This window comes from Hypanus sabinus, chromosome 8, assembly GCF_030144855.1.
Source record: "Hypanus sabinus isolate sHypSab1 chromosome 8, sHypSab1.hap1, whole genome shotgun sequence".
Classification (NCBI taxonomy): domain Eukaryota; kingdom Metazoa; phylum Chordata; class Chondrichthyes; order Myliobatiformes; family Dasyatidae; genus Hypanus; species Hypanus sabinus.
In genome coordinates, this window is record NC_082713.1 from 122,813,236 (window position 1) to 122,838,669 (window position 25,434).

A 25,434-nucleotide genomic window follows, 5' to 3' on the forward strand; every position below is an offset into this window, starting at 1 on the left:
AAGGTTACAGGGAGAAAGCAGGCGAATGGGACTGAGAGGGATAATAAATCAGCCATGATGGATGAAGGGGCCTGATTCTGCTCCTATGTCTTTTGTGATCACTTTATTGTCACACTGCCATGTTGGATCATTTTTTTCATGCCATTCTAAAGTAGGCATATAAATTTAAGCTTTTTTGGTGAAAAAGAAGCACTGAGTTGGCGTTCCTTTTCATCAGCAGATCTCATTCATATTCTTCAATTCTCAAAGGGGCCCCTTCTTCAAAGAGTGTAATTGTAACTCCGGCAGCTGTGGTGTCAGTCATATTTTACTTGCACATGTAAGAATAATTCTTCTCATTAGGAAAACCTCCTGCACATTAGCTGTGATCAAGTCTGATCTTGTGCCAGTTGTGAAATGTATGGCGTAACAGCCTTTAAGTGGAAGTATGTAGTAACACCAACAGCTGCCAGACGATCAACTTTCTTCAGTGCACAGAGATGCTGTGTGCCTTAAATAAGAACTGATTTGAATGTTAAATATATACTGAAAGTAAAGAAAATTATGATGTTGCTTTGAAGTTAAATGTCTTTTGTTCACATTGTCGATGTTTCAATGGCTACAGTCCACTTTTCAAGTCCATAAAGCTGTCCTTGATAATCCACAAAAAATGCTTGCCCTGCATGGGTTGACTTCAGACAGCAGGTCACAGCTAAATGAGGGAGCTGTCTGATGGCTGAACGTGGGGGTAAGCATGTCACTTGAGACTTGTGACAGCCTAATGACGGGTCTTGGCCTGAAAATTAACCTGCTTATTCCCCTGACTTTCTGACTTCCTCCAGCATTTTGAGCATATTACTTGGTAGACTTGCCAGCCGGTGGCATAGTGGCATCAACACCAGACTTCGGAGCGAAAGCTCCTGAGTTCGAATCCAGCCGGCTCCCTTGCACGCTTTCCATCCGTGCTGCGTTGAGCATCAAGCTAGCAATTCAGCCTCATAAAAACAAGAAAACCTGCTAAAAAAAAACGCTGTCACGACGGTGTCCCAATTACTCCAATCGGAGTTAAGGGCTTTCTTCTTCTTGGTAGACAATGCACTTTTCTGACTGTTGTGCAGCCAGTGGCTGTGCTGTACTTAGGTTCCCTTCAGAGACTGGGCAGATCAATCATGCATACTTCTTTTCCTGGACAAAAAGACTCTTACACCTTTAACAATCTTGCAATTTGTAATGAGGGAAGAGGCAAACTAACACTTTATAGGGACTTGGGACTCCTTGTACAGGATTTCCTCAAGGATAATTTGCAGATTGAGTCAGTTTAATGTTAGCCTTCATTTGCAACACAGAGCATCATAGGAAGTCATTCCTGCCTGTGGCCATCAAACTTTACAACTCCTCCCTCAGGTGACAGACACCCTGAGCCAATAGGCTGGTCCTGGACTTATTTCCACTTGGAGTAATTTACTTATTATTATTTAATTACTTATGGTTTTATATTGCTATTTTTCTACACTACTCTTGGTTGGTTCAACTGTACGAAACCCAATTTCCCTCGGGATCAATAAAGTATGTCTGTCTGTTCAAGAGGATGAGAATATAAAAGCAAGGATGTAATGCTAAGGCCTTATACGGCATTGGTCAGACTGCACTTGGGAGTATTGTAAGCAGTTTTGGGGCTCCTTATCTAAGAAGGGATGTACTAGCATTGGAGAAGGTACAGAAGAGTTTCTTGAGAATGAACCCAAAAATGAAAGGGTTAATGTATGAAGAACATTTGATGGCTCTGGGGCTGGAGTTTAGAATAATGAGGGGGGATCTCACTGAAACCTATTGAATATTGAAAGGCCTAGATAGAGTGGTTGTGCAGAGGACGTTTCCTTTAGCGTGCGAGTCTAGGACCAGAGGACACAACCTCAGAATAGAAGGACATCCCTTTAGAACAGAGATGAGGACTTTTATTTAGCTAGAGGATGGTGAGTCTATGGAACAAAGATATTGATTGTGAAGTGGTAATGTATCCAGCAAAATTAGAAATAAAGCCTGACTTTCCCAACATGCTCTACAAGAACAAATGTTGGGCCACATCACACAAGTTTCTATGAAAACATCCAGTGGTGAGTTTGTATAATTTCAATAAGTAAAATTCAGTTAGCATGCAAAACAATACATCTTTAAAATCAATGACTAAATGCCAAATGGATCAAGAAATCAGTGTTACTTTGTCATTGACTGATGAGCATTGCACATTATTAACAGAAACAGTACAAATCAAAGCACAAGCCTTATAATACCTTACCTCCTAAAACCTGAAGTAGATTAACAAGGATATAAAGGATCTGCTTGATGTACATCAAGTTTTTAGCTTTCAGTCTGCTTCTGCATATCAAAAGAAAAAGTGTTTCAATATCAAAATCATCAGATTGTTTTGCGAGCATCTGAATTTTGTTAAGGTAAGAAGGACTAATTCTATAAAATACAATATAATAATGATTTGTAAAGACAAGCACGATAAGTGAAAATACATGTTCTATGACTTAGCTAAAAGTAATAAATTCTTAACACATGAAATAGGAGTGGCCCACAGAGCCCTTTAAACCTGCTCATGCTATGTTTAAGATCATTGTTAATCTTCTACCAGCGATATTTTCCAGCACTCAATGTGCTTACTTGGTAACTGCCAAAAGGGCTCGGGGTTGGCTCAGGACTGGAGTGTGGCCCCTTTCGGCCACTGTGAACAAATACAGAATGCCACAGCAAACTGGATGCTATATTGCTTCAGTATTCATTACAGAAAAGGATCTTTTGCGATTGTAGGGATGACTTATGGTGGATTGAAAAGATTGAGTATATAGACATTAAGAAAGAGCATGTGCTGGAGATGTACCCAGGATACTGTGGGAGGGGAGGGAGAAGATTGCTAAGCCTCTGGCAATGATTTTTGCATCATCAATGGGGATGGGAGAGGTTCCGAAGGATTGGACAGTTGCAGATGTTGTTCCCTTATTCAAGTAAGGGAGTAGAGATAGGCCAGGAAATTGTAGACCAATGAGTCTTATTTCAGTGGTTGGCAAGTTGATGGAAAAGATCTTGAGAGGCAGGATTTATGAATATTTGGAGAGGCATAGAATGATTAGGAATAGTCAGCAGAGCTTTGTGAAAGGCAGGTATTCCCTTATTAGCCTGATTGAATTTTTTTGAGGATGTGACTGGACACGTTGATGAAGGTAGAGCTGTAGATATAGTGTATATGGATTTCAGCAAGGCATTTGACAAGGTACCCCATTGCAAAGCTTATTGAGAAAGTAAGGAGGCATGGGATCCACAAGGACCTTGCTTTGTGGATCCAGAACTGGCTTGCCCATAGAAGGCAAAGACTGGTTGTAGATTGATCATATTCTGCATAGAGGTCTGTGCCTCAGGGATCTGTTCTGGGACCCCTTCTCTTCATGATTTTTATAAATGACCTGGATAAGGAAGTGTAGGGAAACATTCGTAAATTTGTTGATGACAAAGGTTGGGAGTGTTGTGGATAGTGAGGAGGGCTGTCAAAGGTTTCAGCGGGACATTGATACAACGCAAACCTGGGCTGAGAAGTGGCAGATGGAGTTCAACCCAGATAAGTGTGCGGTGGCTCATTTTGGTAGGCCAAATATGATGGCAAAATATAGTATTAATGGTAAGACTTTGGGCAGTGTGGAGGATCAGAGGGATCTTGGGGTCTGAGTCCAAAGGACACTAAAAGCTGCTGTGCAGATTGACTGTGGTTAAGAAGGCTAATGGTGCATTGGCCTTCATCAACTGCAGGATTGAGTTTAAGAGCCGAGAGGTAATGTTACAGCTACATAGGACTCTGGTCAGAGTACTGTGCTCAGTTCTGGTCGCCTCACTACAGGAAGGATGTGGAAACCATAGAAAGAGTGCAGAGGAGATTCACAAGGATGTTGCCTGGATTGGGGGAGCATGCCTTATGAGAACAGGTTGAGTAAACTCGGCCTTTTCTCCTTGGAGTGGCGGAGAATGAGAGGTAACCTGATACAGGTGTATAAAATAATGAGAGGCATTGATCGTGTGGATAGTCAGAGGCTTTTTCCCAGGACTGAAATGGCTAACACGAGACGGCACAGTATAAGGTGCTTGGAAGTAGGTACTGAGGAGACATCAGGGGTAAGTTTTTTTAATGCAGAGTGCGTGGAATGGGCTGCTGATGATGGTGGTGGAGGCAGACAGATAGAATCTTTTAAGAGACTCCTGGATAGGTACATGGAGCTTAGAAAAATAGAAGGCTATGGGTAAACCTAGGCAATTTCTAAAGTAAGTACGTTTGGCACAGTATTGTGGGCCGAAGGGTCTGTATTGTGCTGTAGGTTTTCTATGTTTCTATGACCCAGTCAGTGCAGATACTGGACAAATGGGAATGATACCAAACAAACATATGATTAATAGTGTAGAATTGGCTCTGAGCAAGCTGAAAAGTTTAAAAAATATGATGATGTTTATACATTTTTACCCTTTTCTGGTGAAGTTCTGTTCGGAGGAAGGAATTTGCAGTTCATTAATGATCCAAGAGTTACAATGTGATTGCCCCCTTCAAGTCATAATCACCTTTCATACCACTTAGGTTAGTTCAATGCAGTTTTACAAACCTTTTACTCAATGTCATTAAGACAAAGGAGCTGATTATTGATTTCAGGAGGAGGAAAGCAGAGGTCCTTGAGCCATTGTTCATGTGTATATATTTAGAAAATCCCTTTAGCTTTACTGATGAAGCATATAATTTAAAAATCATCCAAGTACAGGGGTATCGATGGATAATTCATTTGCTTGTCTCTGATTTGATACCCTATTTTCATCCAGTTCAGTAAATTAGAGAGTGGGTTTCAAGCTAAATAAAATTATAAGTGGGTGTAGAGTAGCCCTGGAAAATGCTTCGGTTTATTTGATAACCGTGGTTGATCTTTTTTTGGTTGTTAATACAGTGCCTGTAAAAAGTATTCACCCCTTTTGGAAGTTTTCATGTTTTATTGTTTTTCAACATAGAATCACAGTGGATTTAGCTTAGCTTTTTTTGACACTGATCAAAGAAAAGGCCTCTTTTGTGTCAAAATGAAAATGGACATTTTCAAAGTGATCTAAATTAATTACAAAAACATAAAATAACTGATTCCTTAAGTATTCACCTCTTTAAGTCAGTACTTAATGAATGCATCTTTAGCAGCAATTACAGCCTTCAGTCTGTGTGAATAGGTCTCTATCAGTTTTGCACATCTGGACACTGCAAATTTTCCCCATTCTTCCTTACAAAACTGCTCAAGCTCTGTCAGATTGCCTGGGGATCCTAAATGAACAGCATTTTTCAAGTCTATCCATAAATTCTCAATTGGATTGAAGTCTGGTGAAGCACCCGGGCCACTGTTATTGAATGTGCTGTCTCTCCCATCTCTACCACTGAAGTTTGTAACTCCTCCAGAGTTGTCACAGGTGTCTTGGTGGCCTCCCTCACTGGTGGTCCCTTTCTTGCATGGTCACTTACTTTTTGAGGACGACCTGCTCTAGGCAGATTTACAGCTGTGCCATAATTCTTTCCATTTCTTGATGATTAACTTAACTATACTGCAGGGGATAGTCAGTGACTTGGAAATCTTCTTGTATCCATCTCCTGCCTTATGCTTTTCAATAACCTTTTCATGGAGTTGCTTGAGTGTTCTTTTGTCTTCATGATGTAGTTTTTGCCAGGATACTGACTCACCAGCAGTTGGAACTTCCAGATACAGGTGTTCTTTCACTACATTCAATTGAAACACCTTGACCTCACAAAGGTCTCCAAAAACAAAATCTCCATTTAATTAATTATGTGACTTCTAAAACCAACTGGCTGCACCAGTGATGATTTGGTATGTAATATTAAAGGCAGCGGGTGGGGGGGGGGGGGTTTGAATATTATTATGCAACTGATTATTTTGTGTTTTATATTTGTAATTAATTTAGATTACTTTGTAGAGATCCATTTTCACTTTGACAAAAGAGTCTTTTTATGTTGATCAGTGTGAAAAAAAGCCTAGTTAAACCCACTGTGATTCAATGTTGTAAAACAATAAAACATAAAAATCTTCCGGGGGAGGATGGGTTAATACTTTTTATAGGCACTGTAGATAGGGTAATCATAGTATGCCAATGCTTCATCAGATGGTGTAGGAATTTCACAAGTATTGGGTGTAGTTTATATACATCAAGAGCTCCTATTAACCATGAGTGTGGTACAGAATGCATTTTAGTAATCAATATAACATGAAATATTTCTGCTTTTCTGCCGAGTTTGATTTAGAATTACAGAATCTTTCATCAGTTGGTCTTTTACATCCTTTCTGGTCTTCTGTAAGTAATTTGTGATTAACTAAGTGAGTGATGATTAGCTGCAAGATGCATGATGTCACTATTGTATATATAGTTTGCAAACAAGTAATAAGACAATATTTTGATGGGTCATTTGTGATTTCTCTTATAGGTAAGAGATATGTTTTGCCTTCTGTGAAATATCTGGATACTTTTTCAGGATTTTTAAGAAAACTGTTGATATATATTAATAGGTACAGATGAAAGCAAGTAAATTTTTTATACCAATAATTATGAACATTACCACTGCTGGTACTTTTCCCAATTGTGGGTATTTTTTTATATAGACAATAGACAATAGACCATTCGGCCCCTCGAGTCTGCACCGCCATTCTGAGATCATGGCTGATCATTCACTATCAATACCCAGTCCCTGCCTTGTCCCCATATCCCTTGATTCCCCTATCCATCAGATATCTATCCAGCTCCTTCTTGAAAGCATCCAGAGAATTGGCCTCCACCGTCTTCCAAGGCAGTGCATTCCACACCTCCACAACTCTCTGGGAGAAGAAGCTCTTCCTCAACTCTGTTTTAAATAACTGACCTCTTATTCTCAATCCATGCCCTCTGGTACTGGACTCTCCCAACATCTGGAACATATTTCCTGCCTCAATCCTATCAAATCCTTTAATTATCTTAAACATTTCAATCAGATCCCCTCTCAATCTCAATTCCAGCGTGTACAAGCCCAATCTCTCCAATCTCTCTGCGTAAGACAGCCCTGCCATCCCAGGAATCAACCTAGTGAATCTACGCTGCACTTCCTCAATTGCCAGAATGTCCTTCCTTAAACCTGGAGACCAAAACTGTACACAATATTCCAGGTGTGGTCTCACCAGGGCCCTGTACAAATGCAAAAGGACATCCTTGCTCTTGTATTCAATTCCCCTTGTAACAAAGGCCAACATTCCATTTGCCCTCTTCACTGCCTGTTGCACTTGCTCATTCACCTTCATTGACTGGTGAACTAGGACTCCTAGGTCTCTTTGCATTTCTCCCTTACCTAACTCGACACCGTTCAGACAATACTCTGCCCTCTTGTTCCAGCTTCCAAAGTGGATAACTTCACATTTATTCACATTGAATGACATTTGCCAAGTATCTGCCCACTCACTCAGCCTATCCAAGTCTCCCTGTATTCTCCTAACGTCCTCTTCGCATGTCACACTGCCACCCAGTTTAGTATCGTCAGCAAACTTGCTGATATAGTTTTCAATGCCCTCATCTAAATCATTGACATAAATCGTAAAGAGCTGTGGTCCCAATACAGAGCCCTGTGGTACCCCACTAGTCACCTCCAGCCAGTCTGAGAAACACCCATTCACTGCTACCCTTTGCTTTCTATCTGCCAACCAGTTTTCTATCCATGTTGAAACCCTGCCCCCAATGCCATGAGCTCTGATTTTACTCACCAATCTCCTATGTGGCACCTTATCAAATGCCTTCTGAAAATCTAGGTACACAACATCTACTGGCTTACCCTCGTCTAACATCCTTTTTACACCCTCAAAAAACTCCAACAGATTAGTAAAGCGTGATTTGCCCTTGGTAAATCCATGCTGGCTCGGCCTAATCCTATTTCTGCCATCTAGATGTGCCATTATTTCGTCCTTAATAATGGACTCAAGCATCTTCCCCACGACTGACGTTAGGCTAACAGGGCGATAGTTCTCCGTTTTCTCCTTCCCTCCCTTCTTGAAAAGTGGGACAACATTAGCCACTCTCCAATCTTCAGGAACTGATTCTGAATCTAAGGAACATTGGAAAATGATTACCAATGCATCCGCAATTTCCTGAGCCACCTCTTTTAGAACCCTCGGATGCAGACCATCTGGACCCGGGGATTTATTAGCCTTCAGTCCTACCAGTCTCTCATCACAGTTTCTTTCCTAATGTCAATCTGTCTCAATTCCTCTGATATCTTATGACCCTGGCCCATCCATACATCTGGGAGATTGCTTGTGTCCTCCCTGGTGAAGACAGATCTAAAGTATGCATTAAATTCTGTTGCCATTTCCCTGTTTCCCATAACAATTTCTCCCAATTCATTCTTCAAGGGGCCAACATTGTTCTTAACTATCTTCTTTCTCTTCACATAGCTAAAAAAGCTTTTGCTATCCCCTTTTATATTCCTGGCTAGACTGAGCTCATACCTGATTTTTTCTCTCCGTATTGCTTTTTTAGTTAAGATCTGCTGTTCCTTAAAACTTGCCCAATCATCTGTATTCCCACTCATCTTAGCCCTGTCATACTTCTTTTTCTTTAATGCTATACAATCTCTGACTTCCTTTGTCAACCACTGTGGCCCCTTCCCCCTCTTTGAATCCGTCCTTCTCATTGGAATGAACTGCATTTGCATCTTTTGTATTATGCCCAAGAATATCTGCCACTGCTGATCCACTGTCTTTCCTGCCAGGGCATCCGCCCATTTAACTTTGGCCAGCTCTTCCCTCATGGCTCCGTAGTCTCCTTTATTTAATTGCAACACTGACACCTCTGATCTGCCCTTATCCCTCTCAAATTGTAGATAAAAACTTATCATGTTATGATCACTACTTCCTAATGGCTCCTTTACTTCAAGATCACTTATCAATTCCTGTGCATTACACATCACCAAGTCCAAAATAGCCTCGTTCCTGGTTGGCTCAAGCACAAGCTGTTCCAAAAATACATCCCTTAGAGACTCCACAAACTCCCTATCCTGGGGTCCAGCACCTACCTGATTCTCCCAGTCCACCTGCATGTTGAAATCTCCCATAACGACTGCATTACCTTTAGCACATGCCAATGTTAACTCCCTAATCAACTTGTACCCAATATCCACGCTACTGTTTGGGGGCCTGTACACAACACCCATTAGGGTCTTTTTACCCTTACTGTTCCTCAGCTCAATCCACACAGACTCTACTTCCCCTGTTCCCAAGTCACCTCTTGCTAAGGACTGAATCTCATTCCTCACCAACAGGGCCACCCCACCCCCTCTTCCCATATTTCTGTCTCTACGATAGCACGTATACCCTGGTACGCTCAATTCCCAGGCCTGATCCCCTTGCAGCCATGTCTCCGTTATCCCAACAATATCGTAGTTCCCCATTTTATAACCATTCTTAGCACATCTATTGTAACTTCAGGTGTCTGCATGTCTTTAATTGTGTGAATGTGTTTTTTTCCCTCCCTTATCCAGCTTACCGCTTGATTGTGCATTACCCAGTTTAACCAGATATTAGACCAAAAGTTCATATTATCTCTGTATTGTTGGTAGTTCTGTGTTAGGGTTGGTGCATTGAGTTTAGTTTCAGTGTCCTGTGAAATCCTCTTCATTGTTCCTGAACTGATAATTCACTTTGCCTTGTCTGGCACATTTCACGTATCTCTTTAGTCTGGAGTGGTATGTCCCAAGCTTTTCTTTTAGTGCATCTATAAATTCTACAATGCTTTTGTTAGGTTGATCATATCTCATGTGGATCTTATATTTCCTTAGTATCACTTTATTATTGGTATCATTATTATTTCTTTTCTCCCCTTTTTTTCATATTTGTACAGTTTGCTGTATTTTGCACACCTGTTGGCTGCCTTATCGGTTCAGTCTTTCATTGACACTATTATGGTTATTGGATTTATTGAGTACGCCCAGAAGAAAATAAAAAGCAGGATTGTATAGGGTGACATTCTTGTACAGTCAGCCCTCCTTATCCGCGAGGGATTGGTTCCGGGACCCCTCGCGGATACCAAAATTGGCGGATGCTCAAGTCCCTTATTCAGCCTGTCTCAATGCGGTGGATCTTAGGACCCAGCGGAACCCTAGACCTTATTTAACCTGTCTCAGTGCGGTGTACATTAGGACCCAGCTGCAGAGATCTGAATCCGCAGTGTTTCTGTTCATGAAAATAATCACGATAACGATTGAAAATAAAGTGGAAATAATAAAGCGATCGAAAAGAGGTGAAACGCCATTGGTCATTGGAAAAGCATTAGGCTATGTTGGTCAATGATCGGAACAATTTTAAAGGATAAAGTGAGAAAGGCTCTGCCCTGATGAAAGCTACAATTATTACGAAGCAACGCAGTCGATTAATTATTGGGTTTTGGGTTTTTGATCCTCCACATCAACCCGGCACGGTGGAGAGCGCACTCGGGAGTGATCTGTCACTAGATTAAACTCGGGAACTTCCATTCCCGAGCCCGGCGCTGAAACATACATTCTTAAGTGTTTCATATGCATAGAAAGGTAAAATATATACTATATACAAAGACAAACATTTGACTAACTGACGCTAAATAATACTGGATGTAGCTGTTCTGACTTACTTAGTAAGAGAATATCCGATTTTTTTCGATCCCGATTCACGATAACCCAGGCACATCATCCCGTATACTTTAAATCATCTCTAGATTACTTATAATACCTAATTCAATGTAAATGCTATGTAAAATCATTGTTATACTACATTGTTTAGGGAATGATGACAAAAAAAAGTCTATACATTCTCAAACAACAAGTCTGGAAGAGCACTTCTAGGTTTTCACTTTTGGTTGAATTCGCGCATGCGGAATTCGCGGATAAGGAGGGCCGACTGTACATTGATCATAAATTTACTTTGAACTTCCAATGCATATAATAACTTTCTGAATATCATCCTAGAATTCAGACCAGAATTCTCAGTTCACATTAACTTGGAGAGGGCTTGAATTTTGCTCAAGACTCAGAAATGGTAATACTTCCAGAGTCAAAGGTTCTTTGGTTAGGTATATCTTGAAGCCAGAACTTCCCAGTTCCTTGATTAGATCAGTTTGGGAAACAAACCAGAGCATAGTATTCAAAATGTTCAAGCCAGTAACAGAATTAACTTCTATGGAATTATAAGACTGCTTAATTTTAAATTAGCAATTTTTTTTCCCTTAGATTTCCAAGGTTCAATCCCATAGGCATGTCATCAACCAGCATTTCTCCCATAGCCTTCCTTTCGGAAAAGACTAACCCTAACAAAGCCCAGTTCTGTCTTCCTCTTCCAACACTAATGTCACGAAGCAAAGATAGCAATTAATTTTTTACTTCCCTCCCAACCACAATCTAGAGCTCAAGCCTGAGATCAAACCTGGGGCCCACAGCATGGCTGACTTGTCCACCTAGTACTATTTTGTGTGCAGTTATTAACTCTACGTAACTCACAATGGAGAATATCTTCTTACCTGTAACGCTCCAGGTACTGAGAGAGTTGGGAATGAGCACAGCACAACTAGGAAAAGAAAGACATAACGAAAGATGAAGGATCTCTGTTCTCCCCATGTATTCAAAGAGGTGCCTGCATAACACTCCCACTTACACAGCTCCACCCTGCACCTCACTTACATTCAAATATATGAATCTATCTCTGTAAATTTCCCTGAAGTCCCCTCTCGCAGTTCTCAACTCCAGAAGGTACAAGGTGGCAACTCCCCATTAACTTCAGAGGTAATTAGGAATGGACATTAAATTATTTTTTAGAGATACAGCACAGAACAGGTTCTTCTGGCCCAACAAGCCGTGATGACCAGCAACCCATCTATTTAACATCCACCACATCACGGAACAATTTACAATGACAAATTAATCTATTAACCAGTACGTCTTCGGACTATGGAGCACCCAGAGGAAACCCACGTGGTCATGGGGAGAACATATAAACTGCTTACAGATGGCACCGGAAATGAACTCTGACGCCACCAGCTGTAACAGTGTCGCGCTAACAGCAATGCTACCATGGCATTCCTGGCGTCATCAGATCTGCCTTTGCTGTAAAGGGATATATCATAATGCAACTTGATTTGTCTGCAATGACATTATTCAGTAGACAGTAATCCTCTGAACTTTCCTCTTCCTACATGCCCTTTCTCATCAATGTGTATCATTTATAATTGATCACAGATAGCCTCCTACAGAAACTAACACTTTGCTTTTTCCCCTCTCCTAACTTCTAGCTGAGCCCACAAAAATCAGTACATGAACAACTCGAAAACATTTGTTTTAAAGGACATTGATGATATAACAATTTATGTTGCTGCTCACTGAGGAAACAAGTCATAATCTTAAAAGAGTATTTGTGATTTGGAAGAGGAGCTGAGGAGGTTAATGGTGCCTAGCAGCAACTCCTTTGCTTGCATCTTCGAAAATAGCTCTATTTCCATCTTTAATATCTCTAATTTTCCCTTTCAGGGTTCTTTTGGAGACCCTGACCTGGAGTTAGATACTAACTGAGGTTAGCATGCAGGAATGGGACTCGATCACGGAGTTCCATGACTGGTCATTGTTGTTTGGCATGCCAAAAGCTTGGCTTAAGAGTCCAGCTCGGATTCAGAAGCCTGGGATCTCTGGAGACGGGCAGATCAGGGTCAGTGTCATGTCAGGAGAGCCGTGTGTCATCGGAGGAGTCAGGATATCTGCGACTGTGTGCCTGGAAACCCGGGATCTTTGTGATCTTCAAGCACAGAGCTTGAAAAAAGCCATGTGGCGGACTTTTAACATCATAAACCAGCGAGTTGTTTGTTGAGTCTCCCTGCTCGCTGGGAAAACAGAGACACCTTTTTCTCCCTTATTTGGGAGAGAGAAAACCTGAAGTATACCAGGTGAAACGTGAAGTCTTTGGGGTAACTGCAAGTCTGTGTCTTTGCTATTGCTTTGCTCACATTTAGGTGCTCGGTAGCAGTGCTGATGCTTTTTTTTTGCTGGTTGTGGGGAGGGGGGATTGATGCTCGCTGCCACTTACGCTCGGGAGGGGGAAGCTGGGGGAGACTTTGGGGTTCTAACATTTAACTGTTGTTCATTCTTTGGGGCACTCAGGATGTATATTGTATCCATTTCTCTGACATTAAGTTGTACCTTTGAACCATTGAGCTATTAAAGGAGTGAGGACAGCATTAAAGACAGTCATAAGAAATATGGGAAGTAAGCTGAGAATAGACTGGGTAGGATGTTAATAAGCACGGAAGGTAAAATGGGAGAAGAGAGAATTTAAAGTTTGAAATGCAAGGAGTGTGAACAAAAGGCAGAATGAGATACAGAATGAGATAAAGAATGAGAAAAGGAATGGAAAACAGGCTTAGATTGGATGACACAGAATTAGAAGCCAAAAAGGTTGGCTTTCGCACAATAGTGCTCTTGTACAACTGTTTTCTGAAGCAATCAGAGCCTACAACCTGTGATGCACAGAAACCCTCAGAACAAAAGAGATGCAGGTCATTCATTCCCTTTGTGGTTCTGCTATTCAACAAGATCATGGCTGAACTTTAACATTAGCACCACCTTCTTGCACTCATTCTGTAATCCTTTGATTCCCTCAATACACTGAAAACTCTTACAGATATACTCTTCTTAAATATACCTATGGACTTAGCTTACACAGCCCTTTTGGATGAAGAATTCTCCATGTCTTTGCACCCCTCAATAGCCTCCACAGTTACACAGTTCTATGTCACCTGGAACAAACACTGCAACTATCTTAGCAACTTCATGACCAGCTGCTGCTCCTGCCCCAGTGATCCATTTTGACCTCGGGGACTCTTATTCAGAATGTAAGAGAATGAGGGGAGATTTGATGAAGGTATATAAAATTAAGAGAGGTTTAGATAGGGTAAATGCAAGCAGGCTTTTTCCACTGAGGTTGGGTAAGATTAGGATTAGGGGTCATGGGCTAAGGGAGGAACACAAAATGCTTAAGGAGAACTTGAGAGGGAACTCCTTCATTTTCATTTTTAAAATCTTTTTATTAATACACAATCTTCTACAACTATAGAATAATACAAAATTTCAACAAATATGGATACAATTAATAGAGCTGAAGAAAAAAACTACCGTAGATTCCGGACTACAGAGCGCACCTGATTAAAAGCCGCACGCTCTAATTTTAGAAAGAAAATCAATTTTGTACTTGTACAAGCCACACCAGATTTTAAGCCGCAGGTGTCCCACGTTGTAATATGAGATATTTACACAGAAAGATATTACACGTGAGGATTTTTTAACTTTTAATTAAATCCGTATGGTAACATTAACAAATATATATTGCAAATGCTTTTTTTCAAACAGTGCCTGTAACACAGCTACTTTTAAATATACATACGTATCGGTAACACACAAATTACGTTGCGTATACTTTTTTACTGAACAGTGCACGAACAACATTCCAATATCTTCTAACAACTGGTAAAAAAAATATATATATACTGCAGCCTACCAGGAAAAGTTATTGATCGCCTTCTTCATCTTCCTCCTGCGCACTAAAACCATCAAAGTCCTCTTCTTCAGTGTCCGAATTGAATAAAACCTCAGGATCTTGTCACTCACTTCAGTTTCTTCGTTGTCGCTCTCACTTGAGCGCGCGCAGTCCTCTTCATCACGCAGCAGTCCAGCCTTTCGAAACCCGCTGGTGATGGTGGATGTTGTGACACGGCTCCACGCATTTAGGATCCACTGGCAGACTTGAGTTAAAGATGCTCTTCGCATGCATCCTGTTTTGGTAAAGGATTTCTCGCCGCTCGTCATCCAAGCCTCCCACTCAATGCGCAGCGGCACTTTAAATGCCCGGTTCACGCTGATGTCCAGTGGCTGCAAATACTTCGTGGTGCCCCCAGAAATCACAGCTGGAATTGAGTTTGTACTCTTGATGGCAGCTTTCACTGAACTTTCATTGTCAGCCGCTTAAAAAATCACCATCGGTGGAAGCTTTAGTCCGGATGCTGTGTAGCTCAGAACACAAGTAAAATGTGTTCTCTCATGGCCACTTGTTTTCAGTGTGATGGACGAGTCACCTTTTTTATTAACAGTCCGAGTGAGAGGCAGGTCAAACGTCAAAGGTACTTCATCCATATTTATGGTATCATCTGGCCCGATGGAATTCTCCGCTATCTTTGTTTGAGTGAACGTGCGGAAGTTAGCAAGTTTTTCCTCGTGGTCGGGAGGGAGCTGCTGACACAGAGTCGTGCGTACCCTGACGGACAGGCCTTTTCGTCTCATAAATCTAAAACACCACGATGGCCCACCTCTAAAATCTTCGATTTTCATTTTGGTGGCGATTGCTTTAGCCTTCAGTCTGATCTGCACGGTGGAAACACCGTGGCCGCCTGCTCTCTGTGTGTTAACCCAGTCTTCAATAAAGTTTTCAAGTTCGGGCCATCTGCTATGATTACCTCCGAAAGCTTTTGTCATCTTTTTGCATTGACTCAGTTCTTCACGCTGGCGTCTCCACCGTCTCAACATCGATTCATTTATGCCAAGATTATGTGCAGCAGCTCGATTTCCTTCTTCAACCGCCAGATTGATCACCTTTAACTTAAAAGCTTCATCATATGCTTTTCTTCGAGTGTTTTCCATGTTGATGAGGGTGAGTACAAATGACTGATTTACAATAATTTAATTGTGAAAATGCACTTGATTTATCGTACAATTTCATTGGACCTCTGTGAACTACTCATCAATTTTATTGGTCTACTGTTACGAGGCAAAATGTTTTTGGCGGCATGAAAAAAAAACATGCATTAGCCGCACCGTAATATAAGCCGCAGTGTTCAAAGCGTGGGAAAAAAGTAGCGGCTTATAGTCCGGAATTTATGGTAATCATAATATAGAAAAATGAAAAAACAATTTATATAGAAAAAAGGGAAAAAAAAGAACCCCATCTAACTGAGGGAAAAAAACCCCATTAGCTACAAAAAAAACCCATTAGGAATCAACCCCTGGAAGCAATACGTTTAACCATCATCTAGATATATAGAGAAAAAAAATTCATCAACCGCCAGTTCACATTTTTTTTTAAAGATAACAAAATTGGAAGGAAACCATATAGAATAATTCAAATTAAATGGTAATATTTGGCAAAAAAACCCCATCTTCTCTCAAAATCAAATCGAGGTTCAAAAGTTCTACATAACATTACTTGAGAAAACCATTCAATTAATGTAGGGGAAGAGATATCTTTCCATTTTAATAAAATAGCCCTTCTTGCCAACAATGTAACAAATGCAATTACATGTTGATCTGAAGATGAAATACCCTGAATATGATGCGGAACTATTCCAAATAGAACAGTTAATCTATTAGGTTGAAAATTAATTTTCAGAGCTTTAGAGATTATAGAAAATAAAGATTTCCAAAACAGTTTTAATGAAGAACATGACCAGAACATATGTGACAAAGTAGCTACTTCAGTTTTACATACATCTATCACAATAATTATCTACACTAGAAAATATTTTAGATAGTCTCTCCTTTGTTAAATAATAACGATGGACAATTATAAACTGAATTAGACAGTGATTGGCACATATAGAAGAACTTACACTTTTAAAAATTCGAGCCCAATCTTCATTCACAAAGGTCATATTAAGTTCTTTCTCCCAATCTTGTTTAATCTTTAGTGATAGGTTCTCTTTTTGTAACAAGAGTAAATTATAAATTCTGCTAATGGAACCTTTCACTAAGGGATTCAATTTCAAAATGGTATCCAACAAATCAGATTCTTGTAAGTATGGAAACTTAAGTAAATATTGTTGTGTTACAAATGTGCCACAACTCTAAGGAGCCGAAGGGTACAAAGTAGCCCCCTCCTTTGTGAGAATCGCAAGATCGCTATTAATTCTGGTCTGGGACCCAGGAAATGAGAGAGAGAGAGACATCCAGAACATGCAGGGTTTGGAATGTGCCCTGGCCTCAGCAAGACGGAACCACTGATAACGGCTATTGTCTCTTGGAGACGGAATTGTGTATTGAGTACTGTACTATTCATTGAAGCCATCAGGAGATGACCGAAGTGGGCTGGTTGAGGGATTGCATCATCCCAACCTGATTGACATCTGAGACCCCGTGAGTAAAGATAAAAGAGGGTCTGGGGAACAACCCCTTTAGACGCACCAGGAGAAACGCTATAAATCCCGTGACAGCATTTAAAAGCGACAGCCGGTGGGGGGCTCGCGTGCGTCCTTTCCCTTTGCCTGGGACTGGGGCCTTACCACGGAAGAACGGCTTTTGCTAAAACACCAGCTACACCAACGGAACTCTCGAAGGATCAAAATCATAAAAAAGAAAAGCTGGCAAGTTTCTAAAAATCTCTCTCGACTCCAACCAAAGGCTGCAGCCTGAATGAACTGAGTGACTTTTATATTTCCATTGGACAATACATTACCCCCTAGACAACGATAGAGCTTATTTCTTATTGATTATTATTATACCCGCACTTTTAGATTTAGTATTGACGACATATATTATCTGTATGTTTGCATTGATACTATTTTTGTGTATTTTTACTAATAAATACTGTTAAAAATAGTACCATCGGACTTCAATGGACCTCTCTATCTTTGCTGGTAAGTGACCCTGTTACGGGGTTCGTAACAGTTGTAAAAAATGTCTAACATGAAAATATTGCAAAAAATGTGTATGAGCAAGAGAGTATTTATTAATTAACTCTTCAAAAGTCATCAGTTGACCATTATAAAATTTATCTGTAAAAAAATGGATCCCTTTATTTTTCCATAGGAGAAAAATGGGGTCGGTTATTGAAGGTTTAAATGAAAAGTTTCGATATAAAAAACTAGACAACTTAAATTGTTTAAAATTTAAAAAATTATGAAACTGAATCCAAATCCATAAAGGTTGTTTAATAACCAGGTAAAAATTTAAATTTGGAATCTTAGAGAGCTGTAAAGGTAATGGAGCTCCTAATATTGAAGTTAAATGAAATTGTTTAACAGCTTTTAATTCCAAATCAACCCAAAGTGGTTTTTGGCTCTCATCGAGCCAGTATAACCAAAAACATAATTGTCTAATATTTACAGCCCAATAATAGTCTTAAATTAGGAAGTGTAAGTCCACCCTCTTTTTTGGGTTTTTGTAAATGGTATGTGTTAATTCTTGGTCTCTTATTGTTCCAAATAAAGGAAGAAATAAGAGAGTCAATTTGATAAAAAAAATTTTAGTTAAAAAGGTAGGTATATTTTGAAAAATATATAAAAATCTAGGTAAGATCATCATTTTCACAGCATGGATGCGACCTATTAAAGAAAGAGTAAGTGGATTCCATCTAGAAAATAGTAACTTCATGGAGTCTACTAGAGGAACTATATTGGCTTTATAAAGATCTTCATATTTTTTAGTAATTATAATACCCAAATATCTAAATGTTTTAACAATTCTAAAAGGAATTATATGTACTAACAGGAGCATTTAATGGAAACAATTCACTTTTATTCAAATTAAGTTTATATCCTGAAAATTTTCCAAAATCTTTAAATGTTTCCAAAAGATTAGGAATTCATTCCTCAAGATTTGAAATAAAAATCAAAAGATCATCTGCATAAAGAGAAATCTTATGTATGGTTCAATTTATAGAAATACCATGAATGCTTTGGCCTCCCAAAATGTTATAGCTAAAGGCTCCAATACAAGATTAAATAATAATGGGCTTAATGGACACCCCTGTCTAGTACCACGAGAAAGTAAAAAGAAAGAAGACCTATAATTGTTAGTAATGACCGTGGCAATAGGGTTCTTATAAATCATTTGAATCCATCTATTAAAATTATTACCAAAACCAAATTTTTCTAATACTTTGAACAAGCATGGCAACTCAACTCTATTGAATACCTTTTCTGCATCAAGAGAGATAACACATTGAGGTTGCTTAGATAAAGATGAATAAATAATGTTCATCAATCTCCGAACATTAGAGAAAGAGTAACAGCCTTTAATAAAGCCCATCTGGTCTGTAGAGCTAATTTTAATTAAATACTTTCCAAGCGGTTGGCCATTATTTTAGAAAGAATTTTTGCATCTACATTTAATAGTGAAATAGGTCAATATGATGAACATTCAACAGGTCTTTATCTTTTTTTAAGAATTAAGGAAATAGATGCTTCATAAAAAGGTGGTAAATTACCCTTCTCAAAGGATTCATGAAACATTTCCAAAAGATACGGAGAAAGTAATCTTTTAAATTTTTTGAAAAATCCCACCAAATAACCATCAAGTCCGGGGGCTTTACCTAATTGCATTAATAAAATAGCTTTCTGAATTTCATGCTCAGTAATTGGAGCATCAAGCATCTGTTGATCTTCATCAGAAATTTGTGGAAATTTAATCTTATGTAAAAAAGCTTCCATTTTGGAGGAATCTGCAGGAAATTGAGATCTATAAAGAGCAGAATAAAAATCTTGAAAAGTATTATTAATATCCTCATAGTTACTTACTATATCTCTATTGCTTTTACGAAACTTTAAAATTTGTCTTTTAGCTCTAACTGCTCTTAGTTGGGAAGCTAAGAGCTTATTATTTTTATCCCCAGAGATATAAAATTGACTTTTCAATTTAAACAAATATCCTTCAATAGGATATGTTAGTAATAAGTTATACTATGATTGTAGTTCTACTCTTCTTTTAAATGAAACATTTGGAGAGATTGCATTAATGTTATCCAATTCTTTAATTTGTTTAGAAATTTTATCTAATTCCATTCTGGCTTGTTTCTTCAATTTAGCTATATACGATATAATTTGACCACGTAAATAAGCTTTCAATGTATCCCAAATTGGAGACGTTTCCTATATTATTAAGGAGAAAAAACTCTTTTATCTGAGTTTCAATGAACTCAACAAATTCTGCACTTTGTAATAAACGTTCTGGAAAACGCCAAAATGGTCTGGTAGAAACAACATCTTTCAATTCAAATATTAAATTTAAAGGAGCATGATCATAAATAGTAATCGTATCATACTCACATTTCTGAACATTACATATAAGTCGAGGGTCGACTATAAAATAGTCAATTCTCGAATATTTATGAACATGTGAGAAAAAGGAATATACTCTATCATTAGGAAGCATATGCCTCCAGACCTCAATTAAAAGAGAATTAATAAGTGATGCAGAATGGTTAGGAAGTTGATGTTTGGATGATGACTTATCCATTAAAGGATTTAAGCAAGTATTAAAATCACCCATTATCAACATATATTCATTTAAATCTGGTAATAGAGCAAAAACGGCTTTAAAAATGAGGGATCATCAACATTTGGTCCATAAATATTAACAAAGCCATTTTCTTATTACAAATAATTCTTTTAACAATTAAAAATCTACCATTAATATCAGCTATAATATCCTCCTGACTAAAAAGAATATTAGAATCGATGAAAATGGAGACACCTCTAATTTTACTCTGGGGAATTTGCATGAAATAAAGGGCCCTTCCAAAATTTAAAAAATCGATTTTTATCACATAATCTGATGTGCGTCTCTTGAGCAAAAATTATATCAGGCTGGAACCGATTTATAACCTTAAATGTTTTCTTACGCTTAATAGGGTGATTCCCACCGCGAACATTCCAAGTTAAAACATTTAACTGTTTAGATGTCATCATGAAACTTTGTATCTAAAAAAAAGTAGTTTGACGCATGTCAGGATAAAGTGATCAAAAATGGCGGAGATGAATGACAATAAAAATAATTAGCATATTATCCAGGATTCCATAATGGGGATTTAAAAAAAAGGAAAAAAAACCCACCCAACCTACAAAGCCCAGAAACAAGTCGACGTCAATCGATGCAAGCCCCAAGAAAAGCATAGACGCGAATACAGCTCCACCTAGCTGAGTTAAAAAAATAATTAAAAAAATTAATCTCTATCTCCCTCTACTGAATATAAATCTCATTTCAGTTAACATATATCTCAGTATAATTAACTTGGAAGGATAGTGTTTTTCTTGAGAAAGCAAATAAACTTCAATTTGAAAGTAACCTTCATAATATTAGATAAGGGATGAAAAACACATCCAAAACAATTCTTGGAATATTTTCACAAAAGAAAAACAATCGCCATCTTTAAATTGTCGAATCTGTCTTTAAAACACAAGGAAATCCAAATAATTACTTTAAAAAAATCTTCAATGAAGCATACGGAATAAAAAAAACAATTGATTCATTTAAATACTGGAAAAAAAGTTCTGGATGGTTCATACTTAACTACATCCTATCAACAGTTTTTGCACTATATCTTCCAAGGTTGAAACCCTCCAAACCAGTCTTTTTCAAAAATAAAAAAACATTTTAAAATAAAGACTTTCTGTGACCACCAAATCTTCCAATTTTATCAGTCTTTACACCGCGAGACACTCAAACCATTATAAGTCATTCAACTTCAGGCTTCAAATTCGCTGTCATTGAAATATTTGCACAGAAGAAAAATATCGCTATCTTTAAATTGTCCAGTCACTCTTTAAAACGTAAGAAAATCCAGATAATTACTTAAAAGAAACTTTACAAAAGCATACGAAACAAAAAAAAACAGTTGGTACATTTGGATGCTACAGGAAAAAAAGTCTAAATGGTTCAGAATTATCTACGATGTTTCAACAGTTCTCCCACTATACCTTCCAAACCCTCCAAACCAGACTTTTTTGGAGATAAAAATATATTTTAAGGTAAAAACTTTTATAACCATCAAATCTTCCAATTTCTTCACTTTACACCACAAGACCATCAAACTATTATAAATCATTCAATCTTCAAACTTCAGATTCGCCATCAGACTCGTCAGACAAAGAATTAGTAAAATGCATTGCTTCAGCTGGATCATGGAAAATACGAATTCCAGAATTTTTTATAATGATCCTTAATTTCACTGGATACTGTAGTAATGAAAAAAGCTTCATTTGAAAAGCTAGTTTCATGGAAGGACCAAAAGCAGCGCATTGTTTCACAATTTCACGTGGAAAATCATTTAAAAAAAAACGGATTTCTGAGCCTTGAAATGAAAATATTCGTTTTCTTGCAAGCTTAATAATGCGTTCCTTATCTCTAAAACGGAGAAAACGCACCACAGTATGCCTGTTTTTACCTTCATCCAAGGATTTTAAAGCACCAGTTCTGTGAGCCAATTCGATCTCTGGGAGTTGCGAACAAACCTCCAGAAATAACAACTGAAACATTTTAGCAAAATAGTCCAGTGTGTCGGCAGATTCTGATTTTTCTTTTAATCCAACAATTCGAATATTATTCCAACGTGATCGAGCTTTCAAATCCACGATTCTTTTTTGAGCCTTTTCCAAACGAAAAGAGCGATCAGCCGCATTTCGATTAACTTCTTTAAGATCGACACTCAAAGAGTCAATTTTTTCTTCAAATTTCCCTTTTAGTTGAGCTATTTCAGTGCAGATACTGCTGATTCGAGATTCTAACTAATCTCTTAACCCAAGGGGGTTCTTCCGCGTATTCGTCAGTCTTCTTAGATCTTCCATTAGACGGGTCCGGATTTCGTCTGGTGGTCTTCGAAGTAGCCATAACTATTGCTGTACAAATTCGACTGAATAAAGTTGAAATTTCAAAGTTTAAATCAGAAAAGGGAGAGATTAAAGGCAGACAGTAAGCAACTGAGTCTTACATGTCCGAAAGCTGGAGGCGGAGTCCTGGAACTCCTTCACACAGAGGGTGATGAGTGTGGAACGAGTTGCCAGCAGAAATGGTGGATACAGGTTGAATTTCTGCGTTTACAATATTTTTGGATAGGTACATGACAGGAGGGGTACAAAGGGCTATTGTCCAGGTGCGGATCGATGTGGGATGACAGAATAATAGTTCAGCATAGACTAGATGGGCCAAAAGGCCTGTCTGTGCTTGTAGTATTCTATGACTCTATAAGTTCCAATGATAAAATACATTGCAAATAAAATCACAGGTTAATAGCTCATCAGTTCTAACTTAGTTGATTTCAGCCTGGATAGTAGCAGGGGCCTTTAATATAAGCCACAAAATAATGAAATTTGCAAAGGTTCAAAAATATTAAAAAGTTGGTAGGAGGGTGGTAAAGAGCAGAGGCTGGTACTAATTAAACAGCGAGTCAGGAATAGTGGGGAGATTGAAAAGTTTCCTGTACTGTGTTGTTCAAAGATTCTGAATAAATAGTACCCACCTGTGACCCAGTCACCTTGTAGCTGTGAATGGCAGTGATGGTATCAATCAAGTTATGTGCTTCATCAATCACCAGTACCTGTCCCTTCAGTTTAATGCCAGATGCCTGCCTGGTCGAGCTGTGAAGCAGCGTTTGGTAGGGCATCACCACCAACTGTCAGAAGTAAAGAGAGACCACCTTCATTGTCCTTACTATCAACTAAATGCATGTTTCGAAGTCAATGAAATCTAATAATCATTTCTCATATTTGTAAAATGTACAATAAACAAAAAGTCACTGATCTGCACCAAACATGAGCCTAAATGGATTAATTCTTGCCTTTGTTAGGCATTGCAGATGAAGGAATGGGTTGGTAAGTTTGCAGCCAGTACAAAGATCAGTTGTCTTGTCGATAGTGTAGAAGCCTGCCAAAGGATACAACAGGATGTAGATCAGTTGCAGATATGGGCAAAGGACTGGCAGACAGAGCTTGACCTGGTCAAATGTGAGGTGTTTCACTCTGGAAGATCAAATGTAAAGGGACAGTGTGCTGTTAATGGCAAGACCCATTAACAGTGATGATGGACAGAGGGATTCTGAGGTCCAAGTCCATATCTCCCTGAAAAGTTGCTGCAGAAGTTGATAGGGTGGTAAAGAAGGCATAAGGCATGCTTGCCTTTATTAGTTTGAAATTTGGGAAGTAATGTTTCAGCTATATAAAACACTAGTTTGAGTTCATCTGGATTATTGCATTCAATTCTGATTATTCTATCATAGGAAGGATATCAAGGTTTCAGTGAGGGTGCAGAAGAGGTTTACCATGATTCTCCTTGGATTAGAGAATATATGTTAAAAGGGGAAGTTGGACCGACTTGGGTTATTTTCTCTGGAGCGGCAGAGGATAAAGGGAGTCTGATACAGATTTATAGATGATGAGACATAGACAGAAGTTATCCTTTTCCCAGGATTGAAATGTCTGATACCAGACTGTTTGCAAGTAGTTGGGAGGAGCTCGGTTCAAAGAAGATGCATAGGGAATTATTAAAAATTAATTTTTTTTATAAACACACACAGACTGGTGGGTGCCTGGAATGTGCTGCCAAGATTGATGCTGGAAGGAAATTTGATAGAGGTGTTCAAGAGGATTTTAGATTGACACATGAATATGCAGAAACTGAAAGGATATGCACATAGTTTAGGGAGAAAGGATTAGTTTAGCTGGACATTTGATTACTAATTTAATTAGTTTGGTACAGCATTTAGGATTAAAGGCTTGTTCTTGTGACGTACCGATCCATGTTCTCATAATTCACTCCTCGTACCTGGATTAAGTGACAATTGAGACTCAAAAGAGAGAACTACAGTTTTAATTTGCAGCCAAAACTAACAAAAGTACATTCCATTTTATGCGACTTGAGTCCTCTAGTCTATAGCTAAAGGCAATCTCAAACTGAGCCCACCAACCTAAGATAAGTCATGGTTTATAATTCGTGCAGGCTGGCTAATGCACTTTAATGTCATTATATAATTAAATAATTAAAAAAGACATTAGGGCACTAAACAACTCCCATTCAAGGAGAAAGTTAACCAAATTTTAAATAACACCTTTGGATCTGGATAACTTTAAGGCTTTCATTCTAAGCTTGCGCACGCTTGTAAAATTCTTTTTCCTAACATCTGGGAATGAGCTTAAATTAAGACAATTTGTTCCCCATTTAGTAGACAAGCAATAACTCAAAAGCAGTTATTATTAAAAATCACTCTTCCATCAGCCAGTTACTAACTTCTCTAACCACCAAGTGTCAGGTCCCACTGGCAAGTCATACTTTATTGGCAGATATGATGACCATGTGGTACTTTAGGTTCATTGAGACACATGAAACCTGTTTCTGGTCAATGCTTAGACACCCCAGCAGCAGGTGTACAAATTCTCCTTTATGTTAAACACTAGCTGCAGGAAACACTAAGGGTGTAACACACGGGCCTTCAATGTCCATCCTCAGCTTGCGAATACCATCCAAGTCTGAGCTGTATATTGCAAACACAACCCTGACAGGGGTTAAGAACCAGTGAGGAGATAATCTATTTCGCCTCATTCTCAACTGGCTGCAGACACAACTCAAAAAAAAGCAACTGCTCAGTCCTCAGGGACAAA

The 25,434-nt window shown here is 38.7% G+C and overlaps 1 protein-coding gene across 1 annotated transcript in view; it reads right to left on the reverse strand.

The window, feature by feature from the left end:
- Nucleotides 1–25,434, reverse strand: part of ddx11 (DEAD/H (Asp-Glu-Ala-Asp/His) box helicase 11) — a 122,060-nt gene that overhangs the window by 65,549 nt on the left and 31,077 nt on the right. Inside the window, exons 10-12 of the mRNA XM_059977736.1 lie at nt 23,301–23,453; nt 11,560–11,606; nt 2,276–2,355 (exon numbers count right to left, since the gene is read on the reverse strand). Of these exons, the coding sequence (XP_059833719.1) occupies nt 2,276–2,355; nt 11,560–11,606; nt 23,301–23,453 (280 nt within the window). The remainder of the gene's footprint in view (nt 1–2,275; nt 2,356–11,559; nt 11,607–23,300; nt 23,454–25,434) is intronic.